The 14,835-nt window shown below is 42.2% G+C and overlaps 1 protein-coding gene across 5 annotated transcripts in view; it reads left to right on the forward strand.

Annotated features, from left to right (window-relative positions):
• Positions 1-14,835, forward strand: part of LOC147693572 (beta-arrestin-1) — a 903,972-nt gene that overhangs the window by 813,891 nt on the left and 75,246 nt on the right. For all 5 annotated transcript variants that reach the window (XM_086933800.1, XM_086933802.1, XM_086933801.1 and 2 more), the window contains one exon: positions 11,103-11,186. In XM_086933800.1, coding sequence (XP_086789926.1) covers positions 11,103-11,186 — 84 coding nt within the window. The remainder of the gene's footprint in view (positions 1-11,102; positions 11,187-14,835) is intronic.

A 14,835-nucleotide genomic window follows, 5' to 3' on the forward strand; every position in this document is an offset into this window, starting at 1 on the left:
CGCGCCTGAGTGGTACTAGACCTGGCAATATTTGGCAGCCACTGGCAACCCCAGAAGATAAGAAGATGGCCTATTCCCTGCTGATGAGGGGTAAATACCCCGAAACACGTGTCCAGGGATGGTGAAGAAGGATACATTGCGGAATACTAAACTACACTGACCACAGTCCTTAGGGGCGATCCCGCTGGTGCGTGAGTGGTGTGCGACCCCACCCCCTTTTGATTAGTTGGTGGTAAATACTGAATCCTTACAAGTGAAAAGCACTCACTTGAGTGCTTCCTACATTAACAATTCAGTAATTTACCGAATCGGTATTTAAGAATTTGGTAATTTACCGATTTCTTAAAGTACCGATTCGGTAATTTACCGAATCCTTAAATTAGGCCTCTACAGCTCAAATGCCTAATACTGGTCGGTAACGACCGAAATTTGGTAATTTCGGCCGTTACCAACCGGTATTAGGCTTCCTACATCTGGCCCTTGGTCTTGACATTTAGAGCTTGTATCAATCCGGCTCTTATCAAAGCAGTTCTTGGGGGGCCTGGTTGCCAAATCTCCCTCGAAGAATAACTATAGAGACATAGGAGATGGACCATCATGATTGGCAGTGGATGGGGACAGATTTGGACAAGCACAGATGGTCTTGCCTTTGGTATGTCTTAGATGCGAAAGCCGTGTGCCTGCTGCGCACGTCGACTGCACGGCTGCACCGCGGCCCCTCCCTTTTTAGGGAATATTCATCGAACTTCTCTGGTGACTAGAGCTCAAACAATTCAAAATGACGCCTCTAGTCAATGAAAACATCACATCAATAGGTGATCCAAACATACTCAGTAGACTCCAGAAAGATAATAGCTGCAATGTAACATGCCAGCAAACAGTTGTACCTTAGAGGACTACAACAAGATAAGTGGGCAAATTACACCAAACCCCACCAACTTCCAACCACCCTAAGACATAAGTTACAGGTCATAAGGGATAGCTTCTAGGGTCCAGCTGTCTCTCCAACCATGCCTTCTATAGGGTCCAGTGCAATCCACTGCTTACTGGTTTTCTGGTTCTTCTACAAAGGATGGAGTATTTTGCTCAGCCTTTTGTGTCCCTGACCAGTAAAGAAGGCCCCTCCTTGTATACCTACATCAAAAAACAAACCACTCCTGAATATCACTTTTCCCAGATACACGCCTAATATTTATTTTGTCCCAGCCTTTCTGCTTTCAGATATATCCTTTTATTTGACTGGCAGGAAAGCTTTTCATGCTTCATCATGGCTTAATCACTTTCAGGCAGAATGCCAGCAAACCAGACTGATTACTGCTGGAATCTTGTATGTAGTGTGATTTGTTTAAAAAATAATATTTCCAAAATAGTCATCAACCTTTACGTTTATCTGCCTTCAGCAGTTCTCTTGGTGTTTCCTTACCATATTTAAGAAAATTGAACTTTTAATCACAAAAAGGCTCTGTCTCTGTTTTCCACATATACAGGGAAAACCGGATTTTGCAAGTGGTAACTGTAGGAGGATTCCTTTGCTAACATGTGGTATTTCTAATTTTATACATTAGGCACCAGGTCTGTGGGCTTCACGACACACCTCTGATTTACTTGTCAAATGTATAAATGTAGGTTTTTCTCCATATCAGATCACTTTACTCTGCTGTGTGTTGCAGATTTGTTTGCAACTGCAGCCCCCAAGGCCTCAATGGTGATCCTGGATCAACGCCACATTTGTGGGTGCCTGTGCTTATCTTGAAATGCTGGCCCTCCAGTGATTTCCTCAGCTTTAGAGAATGTTTTGTCTTTTCATTTGTGGTAGGTGGGTTTAGGAAAAGGGAAAGGACAGTACTACAGATAAGATGTACTGCTCTGAAATAACAAACACATCATTCATAGAAGCCAGTTCAGACATATATTTACTGTGGTTCCTAGAACAGAAGTACAAAAGTTCAGGACAGGCTGGCTTGTAAAAAGATGGTAAACACTTGAATATGTTTACACAAAATTGCAGTTCAAAACATTCTTCCTTCTTCACTGGCTGGTTCTATAAATAACTATTCCTCCATCATGCTTGAAAAAAGCAGAAGCCATGGATACAGCATAAACAGATGGTGCCTAAGATGATTAGACAAGAGGCAACCTATTTTGACATCCGCTGAATGTCTAGCCAAATTCTAAGATCTGCGTTAACCCCTTCCATGCGGCCGCGATTCCCCTGGTGTGCTGTAAACAACACGAACAGGGGCGGGCCGTGATGAACCCCAGCCGTCATCAGCACACGAGCACCGTAGTGCATGACGGCTGGGGTTCGTCATCAGCATGGAAGGGGTTAAGCACTGGGTCCAAGTGAGGTCTTGAATAAATAGACGATGCAAGAAACTCGAGACTGCACAATGAGACCACAGCAACAGCCCACAGTTTCAATGGTGTATCTCCGAAGTGCATCTTTGGAGATTACAGCAGGACAGTCATGTTAAAAAATACAATGTTTAATTGCATATTGGTTTGAAACGGAAACCAGGGAGAAATAGCATAATCTCCAGATATCAGAAACAAGTCCTCTAATACATTTGATTACTAATAAAACCCAGACGGAAAATAATTTGTTTCTTTCTTCTGCATTTTTATATAGCCCGAACTCGACCCAAATAACGTTTAACCCCTTGCGTGCCGGGCGTATTCCCCGCCTGTGCTGACTCCGCCTTGCGCGGGCGGAGTCATGACGGAACGGTTCCGTCATCAGCACAGCTCAACCGATGCTGATGACGGAACCGTTCTGTCATCAGCACGCAAGGGGTTAAATGAGCAACAGTTACATAACAAAAAGTTTAAAAAAATTTGGCACAAGGAGTTTAAGTAACTTGCCGAGAATCACAGGATGTTGAGCCGACGCCGAGACTCAAATCTGGTTCCCCTGGTTACTAGGTCGGCATCTCTGGCAACATCCTGTCATACATTTACATTACATTATCTTTATCTCGGTCTGTGTCTGTCGCAGTTTAAACACACATAGGGGCTTATTACGATGTCGGGCTGACACCGTTGCGGAAAGGAACCGCTGACCTTTTGTCAGCGGTTTCCAGACGCAGTATTAGGTGGTCGACAATATATCCGTTCTACAATGGAAGCTTGTGCGGTGTGCGGAATAGGCCCGCACACAAGCTTCCATTGTAAAAGGGATGTTTGCAAACATCCCTGCACCGGGCGCCAGGCACCATGCGATGCCTGCCACAAAGTTCAGGGATGTTTAGGGGTACCATATGTGCACCCCAGACCTCATAGCGGAGGGCCAGAGGGAAAGGAGGCCCTGATATGGGGCCCCCAAAGACACTTTCTGACAGCCGTTCCATGTTGGAAAGGCCGACATGGAAAGGCTGTCACAAAGTGCCAGCATTATGCCAATGGCGGGACCGAGCCTGGCTCCGCTGTCATTAGGGGATTATGGTGAGTTCCGACGCACCGTTAGAATGCCTTTGCCCGCTGCACAGTAATGCGGTGGGTGGACCGCGGTGGCAGATGTCAGTAGGTCGGACACGGACATGCTGTCGGTGTCGGTTCCACCGACATCATAATCTGCCCCGTAATGTTTGCTCTTACTTTCTAAGACATTACTTGACAATGTATTTTGTTCACCTGATGGTTCAACCGATATCTAAAGACAGCTGAATATTGAGGATTTGGGTGCTTATGGTCAATGTCATCAAAACTAGAGTTACAGGAATGAAACTAGTTTCATACTTATGTTAGGAGATAGAACATGGAACCTCAGACATTTGCCAAGTAGGCCAGATCTTCTGCCGTCATAGGTTTAGTGAGAACTAAATGGGTCTTCCAAGGGGTGAGGCGTGCTGGGTCTTCCAAGAAGACAGGCATGCTAGGTGATTCATCAGTATTTCATACTATTTACCAAATAGCATTAATTTTGAGTCAAGACACAAAAAGGAGGCCAGGGGAGATTTTAAGACCATCGGGTACTCTATCCTGGAACATAAACTAAAGCACACACTGAAATATCTGAGTCTAAAATAAGTTTTTTTAGTAATCAACAGATTGAACTGACTTGCAATGGTCCTGAAAAAAGTGTGGAAAAAGCTTTCGTTATATACCGAGAACCCTCACCCACCAGAAGGTGGCATGCTTTATAATAGGTTTCCTACTCACACCACAACAAAGTGGTGGCGTGAGCTACAACTCCTAAAATTAGGAGGAGCTCTTTAGATGTTATGAATTATCCCTATGTGAGTAAGATGTATGGGTGAATATAGCAGAGTTTCAACGTATATTAAAAGTGAAGTATCTATGAAAAAATAATAATAGCCTTAAACAGAATAGTAATATCACCAAATGTTGACTAGTTAAATTGTCAATACCTGAAGCCAAAAAGACCCAGTGTAGAAAAGCTGCTGACACCCCGACAACTCAGAACTGCTGAACCATGAATACACCAGCCATCTGTAGGAAGTCTTTCAGCATAATACTATCACACCCTTATCTGCGAATAGGAATTAAGTCTGATGCAGACTGTTACAACACAATGCATTAATGAAGGATCCTTTTGCCCACAAACATCTAACATTAGCTGAAGACAAGTAATATATGGACACTGGTTTCTTTGAGTTCAGAAATAGGCTTCTTCTTTGAAAGTCAAAAGGAGATGGAGAATCAAATTATTACAAAGCAATTGGGGAGCGTTGACAAGATGCTATACCAAAGACTTCCTCATAGAACTGAAAACATGGCCACATTATAGGAAATCTAGCAAATTCCCACAAGATTACCAAATCTCAATGGTTGGTGGCCTCCATTTTTGACTGGGAATAAGATCTGAACTGCTTGGTAATATGCTCTGTCATTGCTGATATTAGTTAAACATTTGGCCACATCAACATAAGTACCAGTGATAACAGTGATCTTTTTTTTTTGCAGCAAAGATTATATATTTCTAATTGCAATGGTACATGTGGTTTTGGATGCTATGTTTTGGTCAGGGGTGTGTTTGGAGAATACTCCTGGTGACAGGAGTTGTCCTTTCATTGTGCACTGGGGAGAATGAACCTCAATTCCTAGGATCTTATTTATATTTATTTATTTATATGAAGCTTATAAAGCGCATGGTTACACTAGCTAGTGTGTCCCCGCGCTAAGAAGACCGACTGAGTGACAGACTGAAGAGCAGAGATCTAGGAGGCCCCTAGTGCATAAGTTAGCTAGTGGGAAACAAGCTGGTTTTGAGCTCTTTGCGGAAAACCGCTTCAGATGTTTCAAGTCGTAATCTCTGTGGGAGTTTGTTCCAGTAGGTAGCAGTCATGACTCTAAAGGATCTTCCCCCCATTCTAGCTCTAGATGACTTTGGGACCTGGACTCGCCCAGTTCCACTAGATCTCAGTTGGCGCGTCGGACTATAGGGTTCAAGCATATTGTGAAGGTACTTGGGGCCCTTCCTCTGTAAGATCCGGTGTCCTACACAGAGTGCTTTAAAGACCACCCGTTCCTTGATTGGCAGCCAGTGCAGGGTAGAAAGTGCTTTCTTAGCTGACGCTCTCTTGGGGAGCATCAGAATCAGACGGGCCACGGCGTTTTGAACGCGCTGCAACCTCTGTAAGCATTTGGCACTGGCTCCCAAGTATAAGACATTTCCATAATCCAGTCTAGATGTGATTACGGCATGGATTAGAGTCTGTCTAGCCGACTGTGGTAGGAGGTTCAGGTTTTTCTGAGGATCTTCAGCATTCCAAAACAAGTGCCTGCCACTTGTTTGGTCTGGTGCTCGAAAGAGATCTAATTGTCCAGCCAGATACGAAGGTTTTTTATTGGATTGCTGGGAATGGGTAGATTGCCCATCGTGGAGGGCCACCATGCCGAGGTCCATACTGAGGGGGCCCTGCCCACAATCAGCAACTCCGTTTTATTTCCGTTCAATTTAAGGCAGTTCTCAGCCATCCACGTGGCGAGTTCCTGCATGCACGCATTGAAGTTGGTGGCACATTGCTCCTTAGTTTGTGTCAGTGTCACCACCAATTGCGTGTCATCCGCATAGGATACTACTTCTATCCCAAATCTGTCAGAGATGTCAGCAACCGGAGGTACATACAGATTAAATAGAGTCGGGTTGAGGCTGGATCCCTGGGGTACTCCCTGTTTTAGGTTAATTTTGTTCGATCGTAAGGGACCCTGTGCCACTTGGAAGCTACGATCAGCCAGAAAAGATTCCAGCCACTCCCATGCTTTGCCCACCACTCCTCCCCTCTTTAGACACCATAGCAGAGTGTGGTGAGCCACGGTGTCGAACGCGGCGCTCAGATCGAGCAGGATCAGTGCCGCTGTTTGAGCCTCATCCGCATGTTTCCTCAAACTTTCAGTTGACAAGAGGAGTGCTGACTCAGTGGAGTGGAGGGCACGAAAACCCGACTGGGTGGAGTGAAGCAGGCCATTTGGCTCAATATGCGCTGAGAGTTGTCTATTGACTGCCTTTTCCGCAATCTTTGCAAAGCATGGAAGAAGCGAAATGGGGCGTAGGTTGTCTAGTTGTTCCATACTGACATTTGGTTTTTTCTCAACGGCAGAACCACCGCCTCTTTCCATGATTTAGGCATCTGCCCTAATTCAAAGGAGAGTTCTAATAGTTGTGTGATATGTGGCTCAAGAATTTCCACACATCCATGAAGTGCTTTGGGGGGTGCGGGGTCTGCAGGGGAGCCTGACTTGATACTTCTGGCAATCTGGCATAGGGTCTCCCGCGGGGGCACCTCAAAAGCAGTTAGATGGTTCCTGTCCGGGTTTATGGGGGCAACGTCTTTTCCGTCGTCTACCCTGGCCGTGTCTGGAAAGGTGGAATAGATTGTATCCACCTTATTGGCAAAATACTCTGCTATCTGATTGCAGGATTATACTGAACCCCTCAGCATAGGGTTACCTGTACTAGACAGGTCTGACAGCTCTTTGTAGACCATAAACAGTTCCCTCATAGAGTTGTCAGCTCCCTCTATCCTGCTGCAGTAGTAGATTCTCCAGGCCTTCCTGATTAGAGCATGGTATTCCCTCAGGCTAGCTTTATAGATGTTTCTCTCTGATTTGGAGTAGCTTCTTCTCCACAGCCTCTCTTATCACAACAAAGTGCATTGGAGGGCCTGAAAGGCAAAGAGGGGAATCTAACTGAGGGTAACGGGTAGATATGTAGTGTAAAACACTCTTAGGATACAATGGCTAGGTAAATATTAGCTCTATAGTTAGTTGACAGGAAGGGGTGCTGTGGGCAGCCAGACCTATGAAATGAAGAAAGGATGTGTAGTTCTTTACTGTGCTCTAAAGTAAAAAAAATATGAGGAAGCTTCTAGGTTTTTAAGTTCAGAGAATGACTTGTGGTGGGTGAAGGAAGTAGGTAGTGATGTCTTCCAGCAACTTCCAGAATGGTATCGAATTGCAGGTTAAAGATATACAGGACAAGTAGGTGTCAGTAGGTGTAGGAGCTAGTCGATCGGCAGACAATATAAATTCTTTAAGATCTTCAGCTGGTATGCAATTATATAGGTGTGACCTTAGCACCTCCTCTTTGTCCCAATGGGGCCTCCACCCTCATAGCAAAACTTACTGTTCTGCAACCAAGCAGGAAGTGATCATTTGTTATTTCTCCTAGCCATCAGCTTGTTCAACACATAGCCATTTCACCTGGCTCCGTACGAAAGGACCAATGGGAGGTCACTAGCAAGATAATTGTTCAGGAAAGATTAAGTTTTGCAAGGGTTCTTCCAAAATCCCTTTCTTTTGTAGGACCATGCTCCAGCTACTATTTTGGGAAACAAAGTGGCCCATTAGGATGGCGGGCGGACTTGGTCCGCCCGCCATCCTATCGTAACTGGGGACCGCCCGCCATAAGGGCGTGGGTCCCGTGACTGGTATTAGGATGTGCCCGCCACAGTGGCGGGCACATCCTGCATTGTTAGCATTGTGGCTGACGGAGCACTCAGCACCATCTGCCACAATGCTAACAATGGAAGGCAGCATTTGCATATACAAAGCGGCAGGCACCTGGTGCCTGCCGCCTGGTTTATGCAAATGCACCCCCCACATCACCTTCGCTCCCAGAGTGAAGATCGCATGCCTTTCCGTGGCAGCATCGCCGCCGAGGACAGGCATTCCAAAATGCCCATTATAATACGGCTGGCGCTGTCTATCAGACACCACCACCATATTAAACCTTTTCCGCCCCGGCCGCAAGGCGACCGGGGCGGAAAAGCGGCGGACGGTCTTTCCGTCCGCCTAGGTCCCCCCGCCATACTAATATGGCGGGGGGGGGAAATGAGTGTGGATGTCGGACGGATTGCCCCCGCCAGGCTGGCGGTGGCTACCGCCAGCCTGGCGGGGGCAATCCGCCTGACACCGTAATGGGCCCCAAAGTTTTGAAATCTTTTGTTAACATTGTGAAGGTGGTAGTAACTACATGAATCTGTCAAAAATAATTCCACAAATGTATCACACCACTAATTCAAAATAGATTCCATCAATCTAAGATAATGAAACCCCGTTCAAGATCTGAAGATGTCTTAGTTAAGACATTTATTGTTGACAAACTATTATGCCTTGCTCTTACCTGAATATCCATCAGATACTTGTTACTAAGGGAATAACAATTTATGGATAGAGAAAGACTGGCCTTTATTATTTTCTTGCCACACAAAACTCTTTGAAAGAAAATTTTGTTTAACATCAAATATGAATAATTTCAACACACAAAAAAAATATTTTCTACTTCCATATCCCTTGTATGTATTGTTTGACATTAGTATGTCAAATAACTGCATGGTTTTGAAATATATAGTCTGCTTCTCATACTGAATTGTCATGACAGAAACTCAATAGTAAACTTGAAATCACAAGGGCCCTGGAGTAAACATACGTAGTCTAAATAACAGTGAAACCTAGTTCAAAATCATAAGAACAAATATTAATATAATATATTTTTAATAACATGTTAGAAAAAGCATAAACCTGAGTTAAAACAATAATTAAACAGAAATAATAAGAGAGTGTAAGTAGGAAAAACATGCTCACTCCTAATAAACGTAACACACCAATATCAATAAATGGCATAAGTGTGACATATACAAGTACATTAATTACAACCCTGGTCAATATGTAGAGGCAATAAGGGTACGTAAATTATAAAGTCAAAGGCACTTTAATCCCCTTAAATTGAGGGATAATTATCAGGACTCAAACAATATGGAGAGCCCAAGAGTAAGCTAAGAAAAAGAGAAGAAATAAGAGACATTGGTGTAGAGCATTGGTTGACACAATGAAAGCACACATAAGGTGAGAACACATGCTCACATGTGTAGAGGATACTAATTGGGAAAAGAAGGGAAAGGGAGAAACAAGAGTCTAATAAAAGAAAAGGTCGTTAACATAATAGGGTAAAACTAAATGAAACTCACCACGAGAAAAAGGTGGAAACCCAGATTGAGGAGTTAGTGCAGTGATTGCCCAGATACAGCAAAGGGTGGTGGGCAGGCATAGAGTCCTTCTGCTAATGAGAACGAGTATGCAGAAAAATGTATGGTAAAGCAAAAATCTGTAATTGTGAATAAGGGTACCTCCACATCCAGAAATAGGGCACGCTCTAGGAGAACACGATGCCCACCTAAAATAAGTGGTCCACTTGAGGGAAAAAGGAAAAATGATGCACAGGTAGCTAGCAATCTATTATCCTAAAAATAAAAATCAACCCATAATGGAGTCTGCAAGAAAACTGAATTGAAGAGTGCAACGCTTCCTGTACAGATGCCAACATCCTAGGCACCATGAGTAAGACATCATTGAAATGGAATAGGTCTATGGAGTCCATCTTGAGGGGAATTGAAACAAGAAAGGAGGATGATAAATAGTGAAATGTGGAGTAATAGTGGCGGCCATTTTGTAAGAATCCTAAAAGATTTGAAATGAGAGCACAGGTCAACGGGACAGAGCAAAGTGAGTGATTAATATGCCTGAATACATGAATAAAAAATGGATAGGATAAGTAAAATTAAATGAAGCACATAGACCAGCGGTGTGCTGAGTGTCCTCTTTGAATTCCATCGTCCCTGAAACCATGAGGAAGGCGTCAATAAAAAGGACAGGTCTATGGAGTATATCTTGTGAGGAAGCCTCATCAGAAGAAAGTAGAAACAGAAAAGGGAGATAGGTAATTCGATGTGAAGTAAAGGTGGTGAACATCTTGGAAGAATTCAAAGAGGAATGAAATAAGAGGACATATATATTGAAAAAGAGGGAGGTGAGTGGAAAGGATGATACTGAATAATCCTTTATAACAGCCCAATTATGGATCATGGACAGGGTATTCTATCACAAAAGGGTTGCAGTACCCAGCCCACCAAAGAAACGGTCCCCTGGCCCAATTTAAGGTGTGGAGGATATCCTTCTTCCCATCGACTGAGCCCAAGTTGTCTCATTCGATGGAATGCTTCCTCAGATGGCTGAACATTGTAGAGGCCATTGGAGGAAGGGTTTTACACCACCCGCACTATCTATGGTGAACAGTGTAATGTCCTCTTTTTCTGTTCTTCACCTCTTGGTACAAACTTGGGGTGATGGAAAGGAAAAAAAAACAATGACTCACACACCCTGGGGAAAAAAACTTCCTGGATGTGGTGATCATTATTTATTTGCTTTTCAGTATCAAACTCCCACTTTGCAAATTTGTTTTAAAAAAATTTCCTCAAATCAGACAACGGCGGTCCACCAAACTTTGTGCAACTTGACATGCACCAGTATGACAGCAGCTATTGTCAAGGTACATAGATCACCGCTGGGTTCCCTGTAATATATACATTTGGCGGATGGTAATCCATTAGAGTGGTAGACTTAATATCCTCCTGCCAAGCTATAGATCAGGCCCAAAATCTCTTATCAATAATACTATACTTAAGGCTGTTTAACCTACGCTGCGTATTTTGTCTATAAATTGATTATTTTGTAGTTCAGTTTGCATCTAAAATTGATTCTTTTTTTAATGAATATAGTTCTATGAATGCACATTTGGACATTGGTTTTTAATGTTTTGTTTGGTCAGAAGACCTGTTTCATATGTGTTTTTATATTCTTTCCAGATTAAGAGATGGAGCCAACAAGGAGATTCTTGGAATCATAGTTTCATATAAAGTTAAAGTAAAGCTGGTTGTATCACGAGGAGGGTAAGCATGGACACATTTATCACAAACTACTGCTTTTGAAGTAGAATATTGGTATTCATTGGTTGCCTTGATTTTATTTTCATGCACAATTTATTTTATTTTAGCTGTATAATGTTTTTGATGCAGCAGAGATCCCCGTCAAAGCCCTTTACTAAAATGAAGACTAGAGGCTACAAAACAACCGAAATACAATATTGACTATACCCTGACGGGCAAAAACTATGATCTACAAGTTGTGCAAAATAGCCACTACAGTTTTTCAATTACCCTTTTGTGGCATTCTCAATGCGTGCTTCAAAATGGAGGTGCTATATGTTAGTTGTATAACCTGAGGCCTTCCACAAGTCAAGATCTCCCACCACAGTATTAGTACTTTCCTGCAGTGCTTTGAAATTGTATTGGTCTTGCAGTCACATAAGCCTGTGGGGACTGTGTGTGGCCTGGGTGTTCCCTTAAAAGCTGGCCAGTCCCTCTTAAGTACTTCAAGTATGTGTAAGTGTAGTTGGCTAGCTGAAGGGTGGAAGGTTCCTTTGGTTTCAAAGGTTTTGTCTGGAAAGGTGCTTGTTGTTTCTACAAGCTTGTGTGTTCATGGTGAGCTTGTCTTTGCAGGGATGAACAATGCTGTGCGTATTGGTCTCAGAATGACTTTTGCTTCCTATTAGAGGTATTTTGCAAAAATAGTGGTCCATATGAGAGATAATATCTGCAGGGATTGTGGTCCATGGTTGAGAAACCTTCTGAAGGAATGGTGTCTGTCTGTGTACTGGTCCATACAGAACTGGTATTCCTGGATGATGTGGCCTCTGTAGAACTTAATGTGAAGTGTTCAGTGTGAAGTTAGATTTCCAAGGGGGATGGAATGCAGATTCAAAGTTACTAGGTGAAATGATCTTATCAAGACTTGGTGTCCTCATTTGAGATTTAAAAAATACTCTAGTCTGCCAATCTTCAGGCCTAAATTGTCTATGGGTTTGGAAGTCTCTGTGAAGATGGTGAGTGGTGGATTCCCTGAGTGATATATTTGAAGATCTCCCATAGGTCAGTGACTGTCATAATAGATGGTTTACAGTGTGGGGGTGGGTTTAGGTGAGCAACTTATTTTTAGATAAATCAAGCATCCTTTAAGTATTTTTCATTGTAATGATAGCAGAAACATAAATTGGAATTAATTATATTAAACAGAGTATATTTTTAAATGTATCACCCAATTTCGGTAATCTATGAATTTACCACATTTTTCAATGTTTTAGGCACATGTATGTTTACTGTTTATGGCTTGTGTGTAGTAATAAAACTCAAATGACAAGTGGTTTTGACTTTGTGTCAGCATTTTACCATCTATTCAAACCTCTTTCACATTTTATCCCTTCTTCAATGTTGCTTAACACCCTTTAGATGTAGAAGTGTCACAAAATTACCCAGAGAACACAATTGTACATTCATGAGCAAAAGTGGCTAATAAAGCTTTTCCAAAAATCATCTCACAGTGTACATCTGAATCCACTCTGCAAACTATGGGACTAATGCAATAGCCTTACAAGAGATCACAGTCTCTACACAAATATGTAATCCCTTCATTTGCTTGTTTTCTATTTAATATTTCTCTTGAAATTCATAAAACCCCAACAAATGAAGTGTACAATTGTTTATGGTATGCTACTCCACTTCAAAAAGTATACATTTATTCAGTTAATTATTACTTTGCTAGAGTTAGTCCTCTGGTAAGCAAGGGACCACCTTCTCCAATCCCCATGTCCCAAATTTTGTTATTTACTGCTTCTTATTTTTCATATCACTAATCCTCTCTATTACAGCTAGGGAAATTCTACAAAAATCCCCAATAGGATTTATTAATTTGTAGCAAGTATTGTGCAATCAAGTTTTTATATTTCTCTCTGTTCAAAATATCAAGTTCATTCTAATTAGCCCTTTTTCTTTTTATAAATGAGCCCTTTTCATAATGGTATGTTTCCTTGAATGCCTTCATATTGCAAAAGGAGACCTCATATAAATTGTGTGTCTCTTCCCTCTAGCACTTTACATTATTTTGTATGATAAACCTGCCTTTTCAATATACCACACTCTTATCGCCTCACTTGCTTACTGGTCCCCTTACCTTCTCACCATTCTCCTGTCCGGTCTGCTGAGAGCGAATTTCATGTGAGGATCTTTGCTACCGTGATCAAGACCAATCTGGTCCAAATGCATTGGTTTGTGAACTGGTGATGGTGTCTGCTGTAATACTAATGGACTAAACAAGCCTTGTAAATTACAGCCTGATTCATCAAGCCGAAATGGGCTCGCAAAGGGCCAGATTCTGAGAATCTGGCCCTTTGCGAGCTCTATTTTTGCATTTGGGATTCATCATCCCAAATGCAAAAATCGGTAATAGCGATTTCGCTATTTTGCGATGAATTACATTTAAGGAATCTCAATTTGAGATTCCTTAAATGCAATTCATCATCCATTTTAAAATTGCGAATTCGCAATTTTGGCCCGCTATTTACCGCGAGCGGTGGCCCATAGGAATGAATGGGGAGTTATTCCTTATTTGCTATTAGCAATTTGCTAATCGCAAATAAGGAATATGTAGGAATCGCTTTTGTTTTTGCGATTCCTACATGAATGCCGTTTTGCGAGTCTGAAATAGCGATTCCTTATGATTCGCTATTTCAAACTAGCAAAACGGCACTATGATGAATCAGGCTGTTAGTCTCCTAGGGCCAGATGTAGGAGCCCTAATACCGGTCGGAAACGGCCGATTAGGGTTTTTTAAGAATCAGTAATTTTACCGATTCGGTAAATATACCGATTCTGTAAAATACTGAATCAGTATATTTACCGAATCGGTAAATCCATATGTAGGTGACACTCCTAAGAGTGCCACAGGCCCTTAAGAGTCGGTATTTTACCACACAATCCTATTGTGTGGTAAAATACCGAATTCAGGTGTGCATGCACATCTGTGCATGCACACCTGTGCATTGTGACACACAGACATGCCCTTAGGGCATGTCTGTGTGCCACATGGCACACATGCCTGTATTTGGGGTGCTAGAGGGTGTCAAAGTGACACCCCCTGCACCCTTGCTGGAATTGGTATTTACCGAATCGGTAAATACCGATTCGGTAATGCCCATTGATTCCTATGGGCTTCAATACCCATAGGAATCAATGGGCATTACCAAAGCGGTATTTACAGAATCGGTAAATACCGAATCTTAACGATTCGGTATTTACCAATTCTGTAATACCTACATCCCCCCCGCCCCCCCTCTATTTTACCACTTCTTAAATACCAAATCAGTAAAATTCGGTATTTAAGAAGTGGTAAAATAAAAATACCTACATCTAGGCCCTAGAGTGCAAATGAATACTTCTCAGGTGGTCATAATAGTTGTGGATTTCGATTCCCTTGCCAATCCCTTGTCCGATCGTAAGTGAGCTATCAATAGGAATCATTTGGTGTGAATATATATATCTATATAACTATATCTATGTCTCTCTCTCTCTCTCTCTCTATATATATATATATATATATATATATATATATAAATATAAATATAAATATAAATATATATATAATAAATATATTTTTTAATTTATTTATTTATTTATTTTTTGGGGATGGGCATTTTACTGTCACAGG

Source organism: Lissotriton vulgaris, chromosome 8, assembly GCF_964263255.1.
Source record: "Lissotriton vulgaris chromosome 8, aLisVul1.2, whole genome shotgun sequence".
Taxonomy (NCBI): domain Eukaryota; kingdom Metazoa; phylum Chordata; class Amphibia; order Caudata; family Salamandridae; genus Lissotriton; species Lissotriton vulgaris.